Below are 25,188 nucleotides of genomic sequence, written 5' to 3'. Positions count from 1 at the left end.
CCCATTGAAATTAATTTTAAAAAGCCACGGAGAAAAGGCAATGCCAGCCTTAGGTAGTAAAACTCACAAACCACACACCTTTTTAATATGAGAGTCGATTATTGTGGTACACTTGAGTATGGATGGTGGAAGTAGCATTTATGCAAAAGCAAAATCAAAAAGATTTCAAGAGAAACATCTAAGATGTTTAACTAACGTACTAACAATTTCAGTATTTGGCTAGGCAGAAATCATTCTCCTGTCACGGTAGAACTGAATATGCAGAAAACAAGTCTCTCCAGATGTGTCTGCTGTGCAATATGCCCCAGTTGTTCATCACAAAGATTCAGTCATCATATCTGTGAACTGCATCCCTGATAACTGCTCATAAATGCTCATTAGCTTGGCCCCTTCTGTCGCCCCTTTAAATGGATGAATATGCTAGGCCCTTTCTTGAGACGTATCACAGCTGACTAACCAATAACTCATTTAACTTTTGGTTATCTCTGACTGAAAAAAAGTTGTCTAACTTTTGTTCTTTTGTGGAAGTTTCACTATTTGTTCCTTAATGATTTTACCTACTTTGTCTCAAGGTGATCTTATGAAAAAAGTTGAGGAACTAGTCATCAGGCGTTTATGCCAAAAATGCAGTCGAAACTGCTCCCACGTGGGTGTTGCTTTTAATGTGTTTTTTTTTCTTCAGACATGCAAGTTGTCAAAGCTTTTCTCGTAGATGAATTGGCTCTCTCAAGGAATCATTTCTCAGAAAGACTTGTCTGCCAGCTTATATATATATATATATATATATATATATATATATAGTCTGAAAAGTTTTTGAATATTTTAATTATATATAGTTGTTTAAACAAAAAAAGTGTGTATTTTTTTTATGTGCCATTCAAGCAATTAGATATTTACAGACGCCACATAAAAATGACTTTTATTTAGAGTATTAACAAATTCATGTTCTATACATTTTATGGACATTACCTTTGTAACTTGTCACAAATAATAGATTTTATAAAAATAAATGTACATGAAACAGCATATATAATAAGTACCTTGCTTATGGCGTTGTGATTTTTAAACAGCTTTCCTCCAACATTCATATTCCAACACCGTAAAAATAGTTTTAAGCATCAAGAAAGCCATCAATTGTTGATTAGGATACTGATATTTTTTAGAGTTACAGTGTTGACAGACAGCATAGAAAAGGAATTCGGAATTCTGCCCAGACACAGCAGGAACCCCTGATTACACTAACAAGGTTTGGCTCACCATGTGTTTACGGCCTCTGTTATACTTACAGAGAATAAAGAGGTGAAAATAAAAGTCACTTTAAAAATCCTACCGCACGCATTGTTTATCAGGACTGGGGCTGATGCTAAATTCTGCAGTGTGCCATGAAACTGAAATTAGGTAATCACGCTATGAGTTATTGTAAGTCATCATTGCAGTTAAGAAACGAAAAGGCAAAAGGTTTGGCCATCCTTCTGAAGTGGCCCATTACATCAGTGGTTCAAACAAACACCATAACTGTGGCATCACCATCAACACTGTATCCCATCAGTTGTTCAAGGTTTTTTTTTTTCCTGAAAGTATATCAGGCAATTTAACTATAGTTACTGAAACAGCTACAAATATACTGCTACCTTGCAGTGCCTTATTAGCTACATAGTTTGGTAGTTTCATACTCCATTGAGTTGGGCTGCTTGGCACTGAAGGCCTGAAGAGCAGTCTGGATTCGGACCACATCAGTGGTAGAGAGTTTGAGACGGTGGCGTAATAAGCAGGCGAACAGGTCCAGAGGTTGTTGGCCTGGTGGAGAGAGACGGTTGACCCGGTCCCGGATCTCCAGCAGCTGGAGCAAGGCTGAGTCCTGTGAGCCCTGCGTGTACGGATAATCCAGCTGCAGGATCAAATCCTGAATGGCATCCGGATCAAAGTGCATACTATATCCGAACACCTGCATACTGTTGATTTTCATGTAGCCCAGGTTACGGGACGAGTCCATGTATTCCAATGGCTCGAAATGGACGCTGCCATTCCCCTGAGCTGATGCCGCTTTGACACGGCTCCTCAGGTAAATGTGTACCGTCTCAAAAAAGGTCTTCCACTTGTTACCCAGAGTCAGGGTCCAGTTATAACAGTCAAGCGGGATGTCTATCTTGGTCCTTTCCCAGTCAGGGTAACTGTTCTGGTCAATTGGCATGATCCAGCTCTCAGAATGACTACCTCCGAATGGATTGATGTAGACGGACAGCACGGGTTCCAGGGTGCTGTTTTTAGTAAGGCATATCTGCAGGGAGATCCCTAGGAGCATGTGAACATGGTTAGATTTGAACTTGTTGCTCTTCAGTGTCAACAGCATCCTTTTCCTCCAGCTGGGATCGAACCAGTTGTTGAGTCTGACGTCATTGCTTATGAACATGGCGTGAATACTGATCCGCTCGTCCTTTTTTTGAAGCAGATAGCGCAGCTCCATGTCCTGAAGGTCCGTCTCGAACCCGATGTAGTTGTCAGTAGAATCCGGTATGGTATTCCTACAGGACCCTTGGCTCAGCATGTAGCCGGGATTGCAGCTTGCACAGCGAGAGCGATTCTCGTAGGAGCAGGAGGCGCAGTGAGGACCGTCGCCTACGGAGCACGGGATGACACCCTGGCAGGATGGGGGCTCATAATGACAGGAGCAGGTCCGCGTTTCCTCCATGTAAGAGCCTATCTGATTGTTCTCACTGCAGTACATGATGGAGAGGATATACCTCAGCCAGTAGCTCAGAGGCCTATGGTGAAGGAATGAATGTGATAAGTCAGATCGTCTTGAAATTCATAAATGATATTACATTTCATCATAGATAAAGTCTAAAGATAAAGTACTGTAAGTAGCAATATTAAAGATGTCACAAGAATTAATCGGGGTACTTGAAGCTCATGGGAACATGTTTTATTTTGCTCATTCTCCAATAGCTTAGAGCCTAAAATCTTTTTTACACTGTATACACACACAGTCCCTCACACAATCCAAAATAACTGGGCAAAACATCCAATATAATATACAATACAATATAATCAAATGATTTTATCATAATAATTATTGATTTTTATTTACTTTTTAATGATCGTCAAAGAAGAAATATGTTCTTTGTGCCTCAAAACTTAATATGTAATATATCTTTGTGTGTGTATATATATTCTCTCTCACACACACACACACACACACACACACACACACACACACACATATATATAAGCGACTGAACACAAAAGTAAAGTATGTACTGTGTAAAATGACATGAAAGTACTTTATTCTTAGAAAAATAGAGCTTGTTTTTCTTCATAATAGATGATTTCAGAAGAAAATCTGAAAAAAATACAAAAAAAAAAAATAACACTAGACACTCAATTATTTCCAAATAATTTCATCCATTTTATAAGCATGAAAAAATGCCATCCTGCAAAAATTAACATAACATGCATATTCAGACTCTGTAATGATTCTCTCTGCAGCCACTGGCAAATGAACTCAGTGGAGTGGATCAGCACGATCTGTCACATGGAGTCAAACTGTAAACATCAGCTAAATTGTACTTGTTTCCCATTTTCCATTTCCCTTTGTTTTTCCAAGCACAATAACAGAGTAAAAATTCAACTCATACGGCATTTATAAAGCCTAAGTTAAAAGTTAAAAATCCTCACTGAAAGACAAATCATAAGCTGAAGAGGATGATATTTTGTGTATATTTAAGTTAAGACCCAAAATATTCTTAATTCTCCTCTGAACTGGCTTATAGATAAACAACTCATTATTTTTAAAGCTTGATGTATGTGGCAAATCTTCTTTTTCAAAAATCTATTTCAGCAATTGCAGAGTTCCTTTTGTTATGCTATCCTGCGAGATAGCCGAAGACTTTCATAGCCATGGAATTTCCACTTGCGCTGAGAAAAACAGTTTACTCTGGATTAAAACGTAAGTGATGGCAACAGAATGTATATATGCATGGCAATATGCATGGCACCAGGCTGCCTGAGAGACAGTCAGTATGCAGGTGGTTGGCAATGGAGGAAATCTCAGCAGCCTGTCAGCATATTTCACTGACAGCGAAACGGAAATTCACACCAAAGACAAAACATACGCATGCACATTTATTCCATGAGAAAACAATTTCTCAAAAATTTCCATATTCTTATACCGTAAAAACATCTGATGGAAGAACAACAATAGCTTAAACAAGCATTTTTGCTTTTCTTACGGAAATTACACCCATGAAAGAATATGCATTTGTAAGACAGTATAATCACTTAAAACCAGCTATCAGATTCAGAAAATGCAAGTATTTGATTATTATTTTAAAGCACCGATGTATAAAGCTAGAGTGAAAGACAAAGTAATATGCAATCATAAAGCAAAACAAACCTTCAGATATATGGAAATGCAGTTTAAGAACAAATTTATCAAGCTGTTGATCAATTCTGCTTGACAAAAGGAATGGGAGAAAAGTAATTTAAAGGAAGTGTGACAATCAAATAAATCAAGTGTGAATGATGAAATGACAGATAAAACAAAACTGAATCAGGAACTCAAAAGCAGTCTAATAAAACATCTTTTCAATCTGTCTGCTTTATTTTTCTTGATGCAACTTGAATCATGCGATCAAAGAAGAAGGATGCTCTTGAAGATAGATCAAGGCAGATTGCAGAAACATTTCAAACACATGCTGTTATTGTTCTCATGCTAGTCCCATGATAGGAAACTTTGGAATGTATGTAGTATAGTCTACATTTGGACTTGAGAGCTGATGTTATTCTCATATATGGAAATGTTTGTTTTCGCCAATGCTGCGAGTTAAAGTCAAGTACAGAACCTTATATGTTTCTTTCACATTTTTAATGAACAGGTTTATAAGATAGAATAATATTAAAATAATCATTAATTATGCATGTTTAATACCATAATTAATCATGTAATTATTTCCTGAAGCGGCTCGCACATTTTTGTTAGTGCAATGCATGTTAGTTCAATATGGACACTAAAATAAAGTCCAAAAATCTAGTATATTGGTCAAATGTTAAAGCAATTTATTTATTTATTTCACTGCAAAAATCTGCCATTTCATTTTTTTTTCATAACAGTAATATTGTACATTGACACAAGCAATATTTCAGGTAAAATATGCAATCATTTAAAAAATGCCTTTTTAAAATTCCATTCTATTATTTGTATGCGGATTAAAAATTGACCGATCGATATAATCAATAAATTGTATAACTGTTGCCATACGCCAAGAAAATATAAGACAAATTTTCCAGAATATTACACGTTTTAAAACTTACAAAGATATTTCAGGTAAAATATACCATCATTTTAAAAACAGCCTTTTTAATTTATATTTTATTCATTTATTTTTATGCTGACCAAAATTTGACCAATTAATGCGATCTATAAATTGTCTAACTGTTGCCATACACCAAGAAAATACAACACAAATATTATATTATACTTATGGAAGCTTGTTTCTGCCACGGAATAAAAAAAAATGTATTGCAACTTTTTATATCACAATTCTGACTTTTTTTCTCGCAGTTGTGAGTTTACATCTCACAATTTTTTTTCTCAGAATTGCATGATATAAACTCACAACTGAAAGGTATAAAGTCAGAATTGCGAGATATAAACTCACAATTACGAGTTACAAAATCAGATTTGTGTGATATAAACTTGCAGTTGTGAGTTACAAAGTCAGAATTGCATATAAACTCTCAATTTTGAGAAATAAAGTCAGAATTGGGAGATATAAACTGGTGTAATAAAAACTGCAATTTCATTTTTCCCCAAAACTGCCATTTCCTTTTTTCATAACAGTAACACTATTGACATAAGAAATATTTCATCATATTATTTCCTGCAATCATTAAAAAAATTCTATTTTATTTTTATGCTGACCAAAAATTTTACCAATTAATATAATCTATAATTGTATAAGTTACCATACATCAAGAAACTATTACAAATTTTCTAGTGCAGGAATTTGCAAAGCTGAAAATCTCAGTGTCCCTTCAAAGGAAAAATATACAGTATATCAGAGGATTTCCATTGGTATCTATATGACACTGCATCTGTATTAAATGTCATCCCAGAGCACCCAGCCAGCTTAAGTGACAATATGAGGGTATCTGAATAGTATGTCTTTGAGAAGTGAATATGCATATCAATGAACGAAGAACTTTCAACTGTGAAGCTGATCATCGCTTTAGGCTTCGCTTTCACCTCATCTGACTCAAGTAGTTTCCACTTGACTTGGCTGCCTGCGTGGTTTGCATAATTCTCATTTTTGCACAGCCCTGACCCACTACCATCTTTGAACACTCAGTTTCAGACCTCAGTCGTGAACTTTCTCCTTTCACAGCCCTTACCAAAGGCACTGCATTATCATGTCAGTGCAGAGCCCATAAATTACCTGTTTCTCGTGTCTTCCATTAAAACACAACCTGCACTTTAGCCTAAAGATGGGAAGATAAAACCAATTCATCCACTAACTCATGAAATGATTAGATGGGACAGTCTCTATCATTTCAGAGATGCTGGGACTTCAGCCAAGATACTAGACTTAACACAATTATGCTTGCCACAATTGCCCTCAGATATGGACTGAGTAGTGTGTTAAAGGCATTTCTTAATTAATTAGTGTGGAGGACATGCATTTTAAATCTCCTATTAGTTCATCCATTTGGAAGCAGATCAAGAATGAAGATCCAATGCAACAGCACAATATATGTATGTGATATCGTGACAAATAAAGATGTTAAAGGAGAATTAATTTAGTTATTAATTAGTTAGTTAATTAGTTATTAAAAAAGTTATTAGGAGAAAAATATATCAGTAACATTTTACGGTAAAATCTGCTAACATCAGTTAATGCATCAGGTATCCTGAACTAATAATAAACAATACTTTTACAGCATTTGAATAATAGCAATTACTCTTGGTTAATGTTATTTTCTACAAGTATATATATATTGATACATTTTTAATATTTCAACTTTTATAAGGGTCAAACATGGATTTTCAAGCATCAAAACAATATAAGTTTAATACAATTTTAAATGTATTCTCATGTATCATTTTCTATATTAGAAAGTGTCCTTTTTAATTTGATTTTTTTCTGATAAAAAAATAATGACTATCATGCATTTGTACACTGATTTACAGAAGAAAAAAATCTTGGGCATATTTAGAACAAGAATCATTAGATGACATTAAAAGACAACTAAAGAGTGCAGTCCCCAAAAACTAATTATTATTCATTGCCATGATAAATCTTAACCAATCTTTGTCACTATCCTTCAGATCCACTACAGCTTTTACTTATTTGTCAGGATTAAGTTTTAAATCATTTAAAATATAATACAATTTAGTTTGATCACTTTTTCTTTTATATATTTTAATAATATATAAAGGTAATATATAAAGTATAGGTCAGGATAAGCATGTTGTTTCATTTTTACATAAATCTGTTACACTGAATGATGATGGAATATTATTTCACCCATATTTTGACATTTTATTTTCACAAAAGTTATTTGAGACATTAAAAGTAGACACTTTACTTGCATTTAAAAAGCTTTCTATGTATTTAAAATCTTTTTTTTATTATTATTTAATTTGATGCAGACACCAAAATGGGATGTCTCGTAAGAATATATTGGTTATATGAACAAACGTTAATGAAATACTGTTATTAATATTATAAACTAATAATAATAATAATTTATATATAATAATTTTTAATGCGACGACAGCTTCTTTGGCTGTTTTCATGGCGAAAAACAAACTTCAGTAGTTAAAATTTAAAATAAAAATGAAATAAGATATTTAAGACCCATTTTTCCTAAAAATTCTGAAACTAAATTTGGATTAACTTGATTAAAACTCTCTAAATGGTATCAACAGAATAAAACAAATCTTAAACTAGAACTGTAGCTATAAATGCTATATATATATATATATATATATATACAATCCCTTTACAGACCCATTTTTCCTAAAAATTCTGAAACTAAATTTGGAACAAATTAATGAAAAACCTTTTCAACAGAATTTTTTCAACTAGCTTTATTAATGCTGTAAAAAAAACTGTTGTTAATTGATCGTTTATGATCCCTATTTAACTAATGTTAACAAAAGGAATCTTGTAAAATGTTTCTAAAAAAGCCTGTTCAAACCTGAATGCGTCAGGAAACCAAGACCAACTATTTTTATTTTTTTATTTTTTTACCTCTAATCATTTTACAGTCAATTATAAATATGGACAATTCCATTTATAACCCATTAGGAACATGGCTCATCTCTTACCTCTCCCTGGGCACAGATATTTTGGGCTGAGTCCAACACCTTTTGCTGAGTTTGAAGAGTTTGCCGACAATCCGCTGTGCTTTGCTGAGCAGCTGTTGAGTGCTAGTCTCCAGCAGCTGAAAGCGTTGCTGAACGCCAGGGTCCATCTTCCAAAAGTATTGCACAGCAGATGTGTTCAGAGCATAGAACGTTGGTAATCTCCTCACAAAATTTTGGAAGTCCTCTAGAAAGGCAGACAAGTGTTGAGAATAAATTACTGGAATGACTTTGCCTCATGTCGGGGAAAAAGAAATCAGTCATGTTTGATAAAATGAGTCAACAGTGAAACTGGGTGTGGAAGGGGAGCAGGTGGAATGTTATTTTCATTCCTTTGATGAAAATTGAAAATTGTCCTGCATGTGTGATTGAACACTGATAGGCGAGGATGGCAGAGTATTTTCAATGAGTTGTTAAGAAACGCAAAGCTTTTTCTAAGGACAGGCTGATTTTGAAGGAGCACATGTGGTTCAACTTCATCAAAAAAACAAAACAAAACATTAAGTTCTGACTGTATAGCAAGTCGTTAAAGCAAAGCAGAATCATCTCAGCCACACAGATATCTTCCAGCAAAGGGAAGTTCATTTTCATTCGTAGCGAGAAAAATCGATATCCGTGTTATGGTGCTCAATGCCCCAATCAATACTACCTAACATCTAACAAGAAATGATCTCAGTGGCTATAATTAACAACACAGATCCTCATCATAGCCTGACTATTCAAGTCTGTGCAGAATTGGATTTTTCATGCAATCAAACATTAGGTAATCGAAAATATTGCAAGTTCCATTTTTAGATATCCATTGATCTGTACAAGTCGCCAAGTTTTGTTTTGATTAAGAATTTCATTATAAAACAAAAACTGTGTGATGCCCCAAACAAATAGAGAAGCGGACTGGTAGATGATCTCGCTCCAGCAGATGATTGTTGTTTATTTATTTGGTTTACAGTCATTAGGCAGTGGTTTCTCACTCCCTGCTGTTGCTGCAGGAGGTAGAGCTCCATCATGGCTGTGATGCACACAAAAACCTGCTCTGTGCTGGCTCAGTGCCTAGCTTAGGGACAAGTAAGCCTGCCAAGTCCAAAACGCTGCTTTACCACGACGACAATGACACTAGATCCTAGGAAGCACTTCCCACTATTTCCTTGTCAGCCATCAAATGTAACACGGTGACAACAATCACTGTGTAATGTCACCCCACTATGAGTCAGGGATATTCACATATCTAAGTGGCACGACAGAATTAACTTGGTGCTGGCATGCCACAGGCCTCTCTGAATTTAAGGCACAATATGTAAGATTTTTTTATTAAAATATCCAAAAACCACTAGAACAGTTTTATATATTTTGCTTACTTGTGCACTTACATTATCTCAAATGGTTCGAAGAATGTTTAAATCCAGAGAAATAAGCAATTTGAACTAGTGACACGGACCGTGTCTATAGTGTCAGTGTGTCGGCTACCAATGACGTTATACACCCTCGATTGTTTTGTAGAAAACATGGAAACACCAAAGAAGCTTTAATATGATATGCATTTTATTAGACAGGTGACGACCGCACAGAGTAGCATTATAACAGAACGTTCAAATGTATCTAGTATGATAACACAGCGCTGCTTACTTCCGCTGCTTTCGAGCGGAAGCGGTCGACTGTGGCATAATAAAAGCTCCGCTGCTTTCGTTCAGCGGCCTCGTTTTGCTTCGATGGCTTTCCACCTCACTCTGCTTCATACTACAACGTTAATAAATCTTTAATACATTAGCTCATCCATGAACATGATTTCTGCCCGAGTCCCATCGGATTGCTTCGGCTGTTCAACTCCCATGATTCCACACCCAGTCACGGCGTCATCTAACTACGCCTTTGTTTCTTTGTTTGTTTTGAATACACGGCCTCTAGTGGCAAAAAATTACATATTGTGCCTTTAAGACTAATTTCCCCCCCCCAAAAAAATAAAAATGACCATAAAACCATATAAATATAAACTAACCATAAAACCTCATGCAAGACAATTTATTGCTAAGTTTTTGATTCTCATTCGCCTTTCCCCATATGATTGTATCCATAAAAGGAGATTTTTCAAAGAATTGTGCTAGTCGCTCTTTTCCATGCAATTATTTCCCATGGGGACTAAGAGTTTTAACTCAAAAAGGAATAAAAGAATCATAAAAGTGGTCCATATGACTCTGTGTTATTAAGTTATACAAAAACATACAAAAGACTGACAATTAAGTCGTTATTCACTGATAAAAGCGAGTGAGAACTGCCAAGAACCGAACCAGTCATAAATCACAAAATCATTCAGACAGTTTTTTTTAACTGATTCATTCGAAGTTCTGAGTCAAATAAATTATGTTCACAAACTGCTACTTCTCCCATGAACATGACAGAACACTTTTATGATACATTTATGGTGTGCTTGTGTCCTTTTAGAAGACTAGAATACTAAAATTTTGTCTCCCTACTATTTCCAATTACATGGAAAATAGAAAACAGTACATACAATTCTTTAAAAAAATTGTTTTACAGAAGACATTAAGTAAATGAGGAAAATATGTAAACACAATTTTCATTTTTTAATTTTCAATTGATTTTAATTATTCATGTTCCTTGAAAAGTTACTAGTAAATAAAATTGCAGAATCTTACCAGACTCTTCAAACTCTTGGTTGGCTTGCATCCATGACTCTCTGATGAGTTTTAGACTGTCCTGCATAGCCTTCAGGTCTTCACTGGGACAGTTGCACTGGGGATAATCAACACTGCATTTGCACCAGCAGTCATTATCCCGGCACACAAACTCGCCCTCGGAGTGGCAGCCAATATAACTGAGAGCTGCCTTCACAAATCTGCTCCTTAGGTATTCTGGCAGAATGGCCTGAAGCCCTAGAAGAAGAGAAAAAAAAAATTATAAAATAAAATTTTATATACTGTATATATAAATGCATAATATGCATTAAAAAAATTAAACCAGTATACACTACCATGTAAAAATGGATCAGGATTTTTTTTCTTTTTTGGTTTGTTTGTTTTGAACATTAAATTGATCAAAAGAGTAAAGGCATCTATAATGTTACAAAAGATTTATGTTTGTTCTGTTCAAATAACACAAAACACGTATCACAATTTTCACAAAAATATTAAGCAGAACAACTGTTCTCAACATTGATAATAATAAGACATTTTATTGAGCACTAAATTAGCATATTAGAATGATTTCTGAAGGATCATGTGACACTGAAGACTGGAGAAATGGCTGCTGAAAATTCAGCATTGCCATCACAGGAATCAATTACAATATAATAAAATACAAAACAGTTAAATTTAATCGTAATTATATTTTATAATATTACTGTTTTACTGTATTTTTGACCAAATAATTCAGGCTTGGTGAGCATAAGAGACTTCTTTCAAAACCATTGAAAAATCTTACCAACCTTGAAACTATTGAATTGTATAACAAAATTCTAGTTTAACTTAAAATATTTTAAGTATTGTAAGTATCTATAAGTATCTTTCAAAATATATTTTCATACTTTTCATAAGCTAAATTTCCTTGAAACCTTTACAGCCTAAGTGTGCTTTTACATCAAAAGACGGTTGTGGAATATTTCTGTGAACTGTGAACACGCTGCTGCCTCTTTCATTATCAACATAAAAGAATGAAATTAAAGGAGTGATGATATCATTGGAAAGTCTGGGATATAGTTCAATAATAAATGCGCAACCTCGTAGTTGAATCTTGTTTTCAGGACTCAGAACCAAAACGGAACTGACAGAATCGAGGTTGTCATAGTTACTGCATCCAAGAGGGCCTGTCCTTGTTTCGGTCACCTTAAGGGAAGACAAGAGAAAGCACATGACAATACTCTGTGCAAAACAGAGACAGAAATGACACTGAGGCTATTAAATATGCAAAGCAGGCAGATGACTGGCCTGTGAAATCTAAGTAACAGATTTATCCAGTGCTTCTACAAGCTCAAAAAAGGCATAATGTTTTAGACACCCCTAGTAAAAAAGTCATATATTTAAAACACATTTATTGCATACTAAGTATAGTTTGCAGGGTATTTTTATTAAGTACATAAATATGTAAATCTATTTGTAATATACTTGAAATAAATGTATTTATTTGTGTATATTTATTTTTCACTAGGGACTACACAGAAAAAAAACTACTACGCAGAATTGCTGGTAGAATATAAGAACTATATAATGACAATGTCCCATAAATATGTTATAAAGGAGCTCAAACGTCTGTCCAGAATACTATAACAATTGTTCCATTACACCAAGGACATGACTGTTATTGAGAAAGCTACAGTATTATTTAGGCCAAATTCACTAATGTAGTGAAGGGCAATATTTCACAGTGAACGTAATGCGCTTTCAGTGTACATAAATAGTGAAGGTTAATGGACCAGTGGCTGAATGCGCCTTGAATTTTACAATCAATTTGGTACATATCAACATAGATATTTCAGATCTATGTATTATATTGGAAGGCACAGTATATAGTGAAAAGAAATGCAACTGTTAGAAGAAACGGATGTAAGTCAAATGAATCAATGCTCCAGAGCAAATAAACAGGTATGCATTAGAGTAGAACATCCATATCACTGATACCTCACTGACAAAACAATCGACATGGTATCTTTGTTCCCATCCAAGATTTGTGTTAAAATGGTGCACAATCCCAGCTCAATCATTCTTGACAAAAGCTTCAGTTTTTCCCTGACAAAAGTCACTGTATATCAAGGCTAGGCTGACACATGGGGAAAAAACTCACTGCCTGTGGGCAAATATATCTCCCTACCTGTCACTTACAAATTGTTCTCTGTTCTACATTGTCTTCTTTAATATTTCCCCCAGTGAGTGAATAAATGTCTCCATGTCGTGTTTGTAGATTAATGGTGACCCGAGATTTCTGTCAGGCGAAACGTCTAGGTTACTTGTGTAACCCTCGTTCCCTGAAGGAGGGAACGGAGACGTTACGTCAGTGACTGACGAATTGGGATCTCGCCCGAGAGCCCAATCACCTTCGAGTGTTAACTAAACAAGCCAATGACAGTTGGCGTGCGTGTTTCGCCACGCGCACCCCGCCCCGCAGCGCGGGTATAAAAGGAGAGCGCGTGCAAACGCACATCAGTTTTTCGCTGAGGAGCCGAGACTACGTGCCCCGGCGTCGCGATGGTCATGTTCCCGCACTGAGAACATGACTCATCCATGAGCGCTGCTTCAGCGTGCTGTAAGCCCAAGCACGAGAGGCAGTGATCATGACCATCAGATGGAGGCAGGAAACGACCACATCCAGAAACGCACGAGCGGGAAGCCATCTTTAAAAAGACGCCCGTCGCTCGTGAAGCTCTTTTTAGAATTTGCTCTTTTAGGAGGAAAAACACTCTTTTAGTGAAAGCGCTGAAGCGCCCAGGGGAGGTCGCGGCGAGACCGCAGAATGGAAGCTGCAGCCCGCCGAGGTTTCAGCAGCCTGGATGGCAACCCCCGCTGATACGCCGTCACACCAACGCCAGCTGTTTCTCTCGAACACTCGCGGAGATTCGTCCTGTAGAAGGCTCGGCTCCGAAGCGAAAAGCTGATGTGCGTTTGCACGCGCTCTCCTTTTATACCCGCGCTGCGGGGCGGGGTGCACGTGGCGAAACACGCACGCCAACTGTCATTGGCTTGTTTAGTTAACACTCGAAGGTGATTGGGCTCTCGGGCGAGATCCCAATTCGTCAGTCACTGACGTAACGTAGAACGTGACTGACTGAATTGGAACTAACTTTTCTTCTTCTGTGTTGGAAGAAAAGTTGCCTTTGTTCGACATCTACTCGAGGGTCACTGGATAAACGGTGAAGCAGATAAAATGAATCAAAGTAAACACTATAGTGAACCCTCCAAGCAGAATACAGTTGTTGTCATGCAAGTGAACCACTGAAAATGATTGAGGACCTGGAAAAGGCAAGGAAGCATTTCTAATGTCTTACACAAGCAGCAAATCCCCATTATCGAGAGCTGCTTTATTTAATTTCTATTCAGCGTGTTGAAATAACTTTCAAGCCAGTGAGAGTGGTGAAAGCCGAATCAGGAGGAAAAGCACAAGTTCAGCAAGCCTACTGCTGGCATTTCCATTCCTCTTATTGACGTGTCCACGCAATTAATTAAAATCCAGGGAACCTCTTCAGGGATCAGCAGATTAATTTCTAACAAAGACAGATGTCCGACTTAAGGGGAAAATTGACCAATTGGAAGTATAAAGATGGGTTTTTCTATGCATAGCAATGAGCCAGTCGGCAACAAGGGCCCGATGGAGCGGAGCATGTGCAGAACTTTCTTTAATGAAACAGAGAAAAATGGAGAACTGTTGCTGCAGCTAGTGCATCTGAATTGGAAATTCGAAATGTACCTGAGTGTGCACTATGTGCCATCCATTATAGATGCTGAGTACAAACTATGTGGACTGAAAATTGTGTATTTTTTTTTCAAATGATCTGCAGTGTTTTATTTGTGCTGACTACATCAGAACTTCCAGCAGCAGGCTTTAATGAGATCCGTAACTGGTATAAGGGTCGTGTTCAGTGTGGCTGAGACTGAAGGGATATATTCAAGGAAAAGGGTCAGTTGTGACTTGTAACATTCACTCTCAATCACTCTGAACTTCATAAGACTGTTCATAAGACAAAATGCAGCGGCTAGAGTCCTTACCAGGTCAAGAAAATATGATCATATTACACCAATTTTACAGTCTCTGCACTGGCTACCTATTAAGTTCCGTATCAGTTACAAAATATTATTACTTGCCTATAAGGCCCTTAATGGGTTAGCTCCTGCGTACCTAACTAGTCTTCTACCACGCTACAATCCATCACACTCCCTAAGGTCGCAAAATTCTGGACTTTTGGTCGTACCTAGGATATCAAAGTCCACTAAAGGAGGTAGAGCTTTTTCGCATTTGGCTCCCAAACTCTGGAATAGCCTTCCTGATAACGTTCGGGGTTCAGACACACTCTCCCTGTTTAAATCTAGATTAAAGACACATCTCTTTGGCCAAGCATTCAAATAATGCATCTCATAATCTTGAACTGCAGTTATATCTGATCAAATGCACATCATTATTATTCTTTAGTTTGGGTTAAACAAATTAATTTTGCTTGGTTGGAACAGCAGCTACGCTAATTATGTTTGTATTTGTTTCTCTGTTTTTAGGATTTGCACAAGCTTCAGTCTGGATCCAGAACACCTGAGAAGAAATGATATAACCCCTCAGAGGACCTCAGATGATGCAAACCCTGAAACTTACAGAACTACCACATTTTGCTATAAGTTTGATTGTATCATATAATAACTGCTGTTAATATTGTTCATCGTCTGTTTTATTACGTCTTAAATTGATTTTTCCGTACTGCTGGTTCGTCTGGTCAGAGGAGAACTGGCCCCCCGACTGAGCCTGGTTTCTCCCAAGGTTTTTTCTCCATTCTGTCACCGATGGAGTTTTGGTTCCTTGCCGCTGTCGCCTCTGGCTTGCTTAGTTGGGGACACTTCATTTCCAGCGATATCGTTGACATGATTGCAAAGATATTATTTAAACTGAGCTGGATGTTGACATCACTGAATTCAATGATGAACTGTCTTTAACTGAAAAATGAGTGTTTACTATTGTCATTTTGCATTATTGACACACTATTTTTCTAATTAATGCTGTTCAGTTGCTTTGTCACAATCTGTATTGTTAAAAGCGCTATATAAATAAAGGTGACTTGACTTGACTTGACTGTTCCCTCTGTCTTTATTAAAGAAGAACTGGTGCCCACGATCCTAGGCGTGTCATTCTATAGGCTACTTACAGTAGTTACTGTGTCATTCTTTTGTCTCTTACTGCCATGCTTAGAGACTAAAACACTGCATGGAAAATAGAATGGATAATAATCACAGCACCTATGCCTCACTTTTAAAGCTCACCTAAAATGGAAAAAAAGGCTCTCTCATTATTTACACACCTTTGTGTGCAAAAAAGCTAAATTAAAGAAGATTCTTAATCGTTCCACAGGGGGGAAAAATAGTACAGAACAACATGACATTAATCCTTTAAAAGTAGCTAAAATGATTGGCTAAATATTAGCCATCCGTTGCATTTCTCAACCAGTAAATGAGGAAAAACAGACAGTTCTGTAATTCCCACCTGTGATTAATTCAACAAAGACTGTGGAAAATATCACAGAGTGGGCCTGCGTAGCTACATATTTGAATAATAATGGATTTCAAGATGCCGATCCCAGCTTTTTTGATAAGCTAGAAATGTCATTAATGTTTCATAAGCACAGGCACTTATTATACAATTGCTTTATACAAAGTTCCAGCTAGAATGGGGTCTGTATTTAATCAGAGAGAATTAGTCAATAGGAGTTTTCCTATTTGCATCAGGCATGTTTTTACACTGCATTGAAATAATCTTTGAGATATCTGAGCAGCTGTTTTCATAAAAAGTCCCTTTCCAGTGGGTTAGTGTACCATTCGTTTCGGTGGGCGCTATGGGGGAAGCTCATCATTGGAGGAAAGTGTGCATTAGAATGGAATTATACCCTTCTCTACAGAAAATATGACTTTATTGAAAGCAGCAGGGAATCCTTGGCGAGGCTAGTAGTGGTTAATGCTCTCAGCTTCAGCTTGTGAAATCTTAGAATGAAACACAAAGGCATGCTCTCTACAAGAGAGCTTCATCTGCACGCATCAGCTGGAAATTATTTTTGATTTTTCAAGCGTTCTTTCCTCGCAGCCGGATTCGGAAGTTCTCGCTCTGGTTTATGGCAGTTAAAAGGGAAAGACTGGGGGAGGTGTCGAGGTGCTGGCAGAGTTTTCATGCCTCCCAGCTTGTGCTCGAGATGCTTGACTGATGACCCAGGCAAACGTCAAAGCACTACCAGTGGCAAAATGCCCAACTCTTTCTCTGAATCATAATCTTTCATAAAGTTTTCTACAGTTCATATACTCTGCCACAGAGTTGGTGAGAGAATTCATAGCATGCAAAATATATTTCATTGCTTAACAGAGAAGAATGTGACTATGAGTATTACAGTACATAAGAAAACAGGGAATAAAAATGGACAAAACTGGATAAATGTTATATTTTATATATAAAAATGTGTATTTTTATTTAATACATTTGCTTTATTTAAAGGGACATTCCACCCAAAAATTTAAATTTTGTCACCATATACTTAAGTCATTCCAAGCATTCCAAACATATGATTTTATTTTCTTCTTCTGTGGAAGAAAAATATTTAGAAAAATGTTGGTAAACCAAACAGTTTAGCTTCCCATAGAACCAGCTTAGCTTTCCCAATGTAAGTTGATGGAAACCGTAACTCTTTGGTTACCAATATTTCTAAATAACTTCCAAAAAACAAAAACAAACAAAAAAAATCATACAGGTTTGAACACGCACAAAGAGGAGCAAATGATGACAGAATATCCATGTATGGATAGACTATATCTTTCAAGGGGACATCGGATGCAAAATTCACTTTTACATGGTGTTTCCATATAAATGTGTCTTAGCAGTGTGTGGAAAAAACCACCCTACAATGAAAAAATTTATTCACCACTTTTTTTTTTAATCCTCAAAAATTCTAACAGTCTCAATGGCCTTTATGCACAATCACTTCTGCGTTTTGCCTCAGCTAGCTCTATTACATCCGGTAAAGCGGCAGAAGCCATTTTTACTATTGGCGTTAACTGGAGACATCGCGGGAGAAGTTGATATTGTACACTTGCTTTTTAAAAGAGCTTCCCCGGATTACTATGAACAGTGTTAATCACATTGTGAGGCAGTCAGCTGTCACTAACAGCAAGAAGGAGAAGTTTTGGGTTACATCGACACTTTGAGGGTGACTATTCCCATTCAACTAGCAAATCTATCTAGGTCCCAGTTTCTTATAGATCATACCTAGTCTTTGTACTATTAATATTAACTGAATAATTTCTCAATTTCCAACAAGAATCAGGTGACAGTGAGAGATAAGCGTGAGGGTGTTGTGTTTCAGGTCAGTGAGGAAGGCAAGATATTAGCTTAAAGGGGTCATATGATATTGCTAAAAAGAACATTATTTTGTGTATTTGGTGTAACTAAATGTGTTTATGCGGTTTAAGGTAAAAAAAACACATTATTTTGCACATTATTGTTTCTCCTCTATGCCCTCAATGCCCTCCTCTTTCTGAAACGTGTCAATTTTTACAAAGCTCATCGGTCTGAAAAGCGAGGTGTGCTCCGATTGGCCAGCTATCCAGTGCGTTGTGATTGGCCGAATACCTCAAGCGTGTGACAGAAATGTTACGCCCCTTACCATATTGTGATGCCTTGTCCCGGCCGGAGCGATGAGACAAAAACATTAAAACCCATTATAAACGAGACATTTGTTGCATTCAGTGGGGACATAATTACGGATTATAATGACTTATATTGTCTTTTTACGCGTTGCATTGCATCGCGCTGCGTAAACATAAAACCATGTCTGCATTTGTGATTGGAGAAATGACAAACTACAAACATTACTCTACACTGCTCAAAACTCGCGTTTGAATCGTCAGTGGCAAATTCTTTAAATATAAAAAAACGTACTTACAGTCTGTGAGTCAGAACAGCCGGCATTGTAGTCTACTCTTCCAGGATCAGGAAACAGTCCTCCATAAAATGCGCTGGACACATCGGAATATTTGGGTTGAAATGTTCTGGAACAGTGTTGTAAATACAACTTAACCACTGATTTCTAGTCGTGTCCTCTTTTGGAAGGCCAAACAAAGTAGTTTCGCTTTCACAACGAAACACAGCTTCACACACCGCGGGATATCAGTAAATTCATCAAAATAGTACTTTACATAAACTCCACATTTTGTGCTTATCTCATAATTTATAAAAATACCTACTGTATGAGATCAGGTCTAGATATAACAAACGGACTGTCCCACTACCAGTGGCAAAAATTAACTTTATTTTTATTTTAGAATTATAGAAAAGCATTTGTTTGAAAATGATTTTAAGGGGCATTTGAGAGCATTATGAACATTCGTTTTTTCTAACCTTACAAAAACATGGCATGACATCGATTTAGGTCAAATAATTCTAACAAAGTAAGGGAGATGAGTATAATGTAAAATATCGAAGGTCAGAGTACATATATGGAAGTGAAGTCACTGGCTAAGATTCTACCGGAAATACGCAAGCAGCGTTTGTGCATAAAATCCATTATCAAGCCGTTTTGATTTTCTGAGCAATATGATGTAATATTGCACAAGTCCCGCCCACAACCACTGACGGACTGTTCCGTATTAGCATATTTCCGCCCTCAGCCAGTTGTACGCTGTCCGCCATTTTTTCCACATTCGAGCAGCTGTAGTGACAACAGTGTCTTGTAAGCAATGCAGGTGTTTTGTAGTTGGATGTAAAAGTGAACATAAGAGTCTTCATTTTCTCTCAACATCAGAGCCACTGAGGACGCAGTGGATTTGTTTTGTTTTTGATGGTAATGGGCCACCGAATACACCTAAATTCCTTTATGTCTGTGCAAATCTTTTTACTCCAGACTGCTTTCTGGACGAGGGACTATTTGCTGCTTATTAATAGTTAGTAACGTAGTTGTTAAGTTTAGGTATGGAGTAGAATTAAGGGATCTAAAATATGGACATGCAGAATAAGACATTAATATGTGCTTTATAAGTACTAATAAACAGCCAAAATGCTAGTTATATCCATGCTAATAAGAAACTAGTTAATAGTGAGAATTGGTCCTTAAAATAAAGAGTAACCAATTTTTAACATATCAGGGTATAATAACAATAAATATGATTATTATTATTATTATTATTACTTTTATCATATATTATCATATCAGTTTACAGTACTATTTGGATTTAGTTTGACTTAATTGACCTGATACATTCTCTGGATAGATTACAGAAAAAAAAAATGGAGGGATGAGGAAAGTATTGCACAGAAAAAGAGAGTCACCAAGACATAATTTGTTTCCAATAAAAGGGGCAAACAGTCACAGAATTTAAAGTAGAACAGAAAACTGATGCAGATGAGTAGTATAAAACGAGCTGAGAGTTTGAGAGACCTGAGGATCTGCCTCTGTGACATCTGCAACATGGGGTATGATTAATAGATCGATATCAGATTGTTCCGAAGAAGATCACAATTAATCAGAAAATTGATATTTTTACTGATCCCCATTCATTAGAAAATCAAAGTTCTAATTAGTCCTTGACCCATGTGTTCATCCAAGCCTCTTCAGAGATATCAATTCTGGCCACTTAGCATGATGGCTTGCAAGTATATCACCGTGACTGCAGAAGGCATGTCAGGCGACGTCATGCAGTTGGACATTAAAATGTGCAGACTTGAATACTCCAACCATACTTAAGAATCTAAACATACTCTGATTGTTATAAACCTCAACTAACACTCCTCCCTCCTCTAAATCAAAATGAAATGCTGTGATTCATGTCAACTAGCACTCAGCGCATTTCCTGTCCACCGTCATCCCTGACTGTGGAGGTTAAAGATTAATTTATTATTGGCGGTGCAGAAAATCCTCCTCATAAGTCTCTTATTCATTAGAGCCTGACACCTCGCTTATATTCAAAATGGCTGACAAATGGGCTGGGCTCTCAAAGAATTTATTGAAATGGAACAGATCATTTGTCACACTGATGCATAATTCCACCGGCACCTTTATATGTATTTATTTATTTGCTAAATTCCCTCTGCACCCTTCCCCAAGAAAATAGCTCTTCCATTTGAGCAGACCACTCTCTCTCAAACGTTGTATGTTTTCCACAGAAAGAATCGCCAGTTTGGTGTAGAGAGCCTTTGTATTCACATCTGTCTTCATCCACGTGAGGTAAAAATCCATGGGCTGAATTAAAGACTGCTGATCCTGAGAATATGTCACATCAATCATCTGAAATGGCAAGCAAATAAAGGCATCTGAAAGGACCCCCATCTGCTCATTTCCATCAAGCTAGCTTACAAGCTCTTAAGCTAAGACACTTGCTGCCAGGAGGCAAGGTGTCTTGCTCCCAGTAAATACAAATCGACTACAGTGAAGTAGGGTTGGGAACAGAGTTTCATTCTTTCAAATACCGAAACCGACTGTTGTGTGTTCTTCCAGTGATTCTGATTGAATACCATACTAACAGTGTTTACCGCACTATTAACAGCACTATCACAACACAGCTACTGAAACAAACAGAAATGCAAAGGTAGTCCAGTTACAGAAGGACTCATTCTCATAAATGATGAAACATACAGTGCAACCAGTACGATTATTGAACGAATAACTCTTATGAACTGGTTCTTTTTTGTAAATCAAATACATACAGCTTACAACTAACTGTGAAACTTAAATCAATGTAGTTACTAACTGGTTGTTCATATGACAATGTGTAGTTTTGTCAGCATTATTTTATAAATAATGAATGAAATATCAAACCACATTTTTTGTTTGGTATGTTTTTTTCTTTATTATATAGCCAATTATTGGATTGCATTCATGCCAGCACTAAAAATAAATCCCACCACTACATTTATTGAAATGATCGCTATTTAGCTATTGACTTACATTACCATTCAAAAGTTTGGGGTAAGTGTTTTTTTTTCTTTCTTTTTTTAATACTTCAGAAAGGACATATTAAATTGATTAAAGGTGACAGTAAAGACATTTATAATGCTACAAAACATTTATACTGCAAATAAATTCTGTTCTTTTGAACCTTGTTCAAGTCAAGAATCCTAAAAATATATCAAAGTTTATACAAAAGTATTAAGCAGCAAAAATGTTTTCAACATTAATAATAAGAAGAAATGTTTCTTGAGCACCAAATCAGCATATTAGAATTATTTCTGAAGGATCATGTGACACTGAAGACAGGAGTAATGACTGCTTTGCCATTATATCACAAGAATAAATTGCATTTTAAAATATTGTATATTTAAAAAGACAGTACTTTTAATTTACATTGTAATAATATTTCACAATATTACTGTTTTTACTGACCAAATAAATGCAGTCTTAGTGAAAATTTAAGATTTTTTTATTTTACAATAAAAAAAAAAAAAAAAGTTTTTGAAAGACTTTTGAACAGTAGTGTATGTTTTTACCCACTCAAATATCACATTTTTAAATATATTAGAAGAATATTTAATGGAACCATTAAGGAACTGAACTATTAAGAGGAGTCAGAATCGTTAAATTATTTACAATTCCCATCCTTAAAATGAGGCCAACAGAGATTTGTACATATGACAGATATCAATACAGAACCCTCCTCTGTTTTTCAAACCACCATTCTAACTCTAACTTTCCAACAAGTATTTAGGAGTGTGTAGAATGCACACTGCAGAAGTATGTGGGCTACTGTTTCAAGCACAATCACTGACCTGACACATATTGCTTGCTACGGGTAACTTGCTTTGGATTAGCTGATGTATGATGTGTCAAAGAGCTTAAAGCTGAATATGTGTGTAAAAACAGTGCCTTTCAAACACAATCTAACTTTATCAAATGCTCCTCTGTGTGTACACACATCATTTTGTTCAAACCTGCGATTCATTAAGACCTCATACTTCCACGACCAAAACCACAACAACAAAACTGATGTGCTTCTCTAACATTTAACCCACTTCTTTTAATCTCCAAATGATGCAGCTGCAAAACAATAGAAACAGCCGAGCTCAAGTCAAACTCCTTTCCAAAAATAAGAACTCAAACGTGGGGTCAGGTCCCCAGGTCTGTGTGCATCTAGGCCACAGGGTTACCTTGATGGCAGTAGAAGCAATCTGGAGGTGGTGCAGTTTGCGCAGAGTGCTCTCTCTGTCTATGAAGTAGGAGGCAGCCAGCTGGTGTAGGGCCTCCAGAGTCACAGCCGTGCCATTTGAGTCAGTCAGGTCTGCTGTCCGGCTTAGCCTCCGCTTGTCCACAAATATAGTCAACGCCTCCTCACCTGCAACAGGGGCAAAGCAACATAAAAGAGTGAGGAACACTGGGGAAAATGGCTTCATGAAGAATGTTCTTTGTGTTTATGTTAGGAAGAGTGAAGCAAGGGAAATGTCTATACAGTGAATGTCTAGAATGGAATAAAAAATAGATTTATCAAATAAAATGTTTTTTCTATAAATTAATTATGCTAACACTTATAAATAAAGAGAAAGTAAACTGTCATTAAAAGACTGTTAACACGTTACATAATGCTGAACAGATCCATAGTTCATGAATATGAGTATATATGAAAATTTCTCAATTAAAGATAAAGATTAATGCTTTCAGTCGATTGAAGAATGTAATCACAAATATTCACAAATAGAGTAATTATTGTGTGGATGATGCACATAGAACAAAATATTATATAAAGACAACAGAAAGTAGATTTATGCGACAGATGTCCTTCTAATTAATGTTTGTGCAAATGACCATTTGTTACAACTGTTTTTTCCACAGATATCAAAAAAAGATGTCAGAACTCTAGACTTTCATGTGTCCGCATTTGCAGACATTAGGCTGGATAACATGTTTTTGGAGAGAGGGGTTTTGAAGAATGGATGTGTGGTTAAAGAAGGAAGCAGAATAATAGCAGTTATAATGTCAAATAAAAAAAATGCATTTCAAAATAGCATGTTAATTTTGACATTAGTTAGTTATGAATGAAGAATGTATTATTCTCTAAAAATGACTGAATCATTTAGTAAACTTAATCTAATGCTTTATGTTTATATGATTGTTTTTACATTATTGGCTGTTGCAGCCTAATAGGTATACGTTTTTGAATATGTTTTCATATTTTGTACCCCAAATAAATGATTATGATTTAAACTGTAAGTTGATCCTAAATATTAATATATCTAACAAGATGCATGAAAAAAATGATTCTATGGAAATGATAACAATCAGTAGAAATGGGCAGATAAAAGCGTCTGCCAAAATGCATAAATGTAAATGAACAGTCAGCCTTGTTCAAGTACCTCCGAGTGTAGCTGAGAGTAGAAAGTGTGTGCCATATTTCCTGATGATGTTCTCGGTAATGGCACTGAGGGTGGGTCTGCGGCCCAAGTGTCTGATGGTCTGCATGAACTCTGGATCGAGGGGTAGAGCCACGCCATTGTCCTCTCTCTCCAGAGCCAGGCTGTTCACCTTCCAGCGCCCAAACTCTCTGCAAGGTCACGCAAAAACACACACACATACACCCTGTTTGGAAATGTCCTTTATTTGAGCCACAATGGACACAAGAGGGAAAAATCCCGAACATCATTTTTTCAACAGCTGGGAGAGTTTGTTTTAGTATCTGGTTCAGTGTAAGCCACAGTACAGTTTAAGCTGTTTTGAAATTGCCATCCTGTATATTCCCCAAACTAAAAAAAGAAAAAAAGAAAAAAAATGTTTAAAGAGAGGTCTGAGAAACCTTCACGCAGCTTGAGTACAACACATATTCGGTTAAGACCTGCTGAGGAGAAAATGCGATGACTGCATGACCCCCGTGCCTGCAATTTAAATCATATTATGCATTCTCTTTATTTTTTCCAACTTCAGCTGGCCTGCTTTAAAAACTGTTGTCCTCTATGTAATGGTGCAATTTGTTTTTTGTTTTTTTTCCCCTGTGACTTTTGCACTGAAGAAGGGCTGACTGGGACTATTTGTAACAATGGCAAGTTTCTTTCTTTCATGAATAAAAGGTAAGAAGACTCTGTTAGATGAAAACAGCTGGAATTTTGTCAGCTGCCACTATCCTTATTCTGCCTTTCATTTACAGCAAACGCTGCTCATCACAATACAG

The 25,188-nt window shown here is 36.4% G+C and overlaps 1 protein-coding gene across 2 annotated transcripts in view; it reads right to left on the bottom strand.

Moving 5' to 3' along the window:
* Window positions 1–1,030: 1,030 nt before the first annotated feature.
* The window catches only part of LOC107564080 (BMP/retinoic acid-inducible neural-specific protein 3-like), a 38,608-nt gene continuing 14,450 nt past the window's right edge, over window positions 1,031–25,188 (bottom strand). For both annotated transcript variants that reach the window (XM_016249075.1, XM_016249076.1), the window contains 6 exons: window positions 24,380–24,567; window positions 23,180–23,364; window positions 12,096–12,201; window positions 11,017–11,253; window positions 8,330–8,552; window positions 1,031–2,762 (listed from right to left, as the gene is read on the bottom strand). In XM_016249075.1, coding sequence (XP_016104561.1) covers window positions 1,646–2,762; window positions 8,330–8,552; window positions 11,017–11,253; window positions 12,096–12,201; window positions 23,180–23,364; window positions 24,380–24,567 — 2,056 coding nt within the window. In that variant the 3' untranslated portion in view covers window positions 1,031–1,645. The remainder of the gene's footprint in view (window positions 2,763–8,329; window positions 8,553–11,016; window positions 11,254–12,095; window positions 12,202–23,179; window positions 23,365–24,379; window positions 24,568–25,188) is intronic.

Source organism: Sinocyclocheilus grahami, unplaced genomic scaffold (genome assembly GCF_001515645.1).
Source record: "Sinocyclocheilus grahami isolate Dianchi unplaced genomic scaffold, SAMN03320097.WGS_v1.1 scaffold909.1, whole genome shotgun sequence".
Taxonomy (NCBI): domain Eukaryota; kingdom Metazoa; phylum Chordata; class Actinopteri; order Cypriniformes; family Cyprinidae; genus Sinocyclocheilus; species Sinocyclocheilus grahami.
Note: the sequence above shows the minus strand (reverse complement) of the source record. Positions and strands in the feature narration are given on the sequence as shown.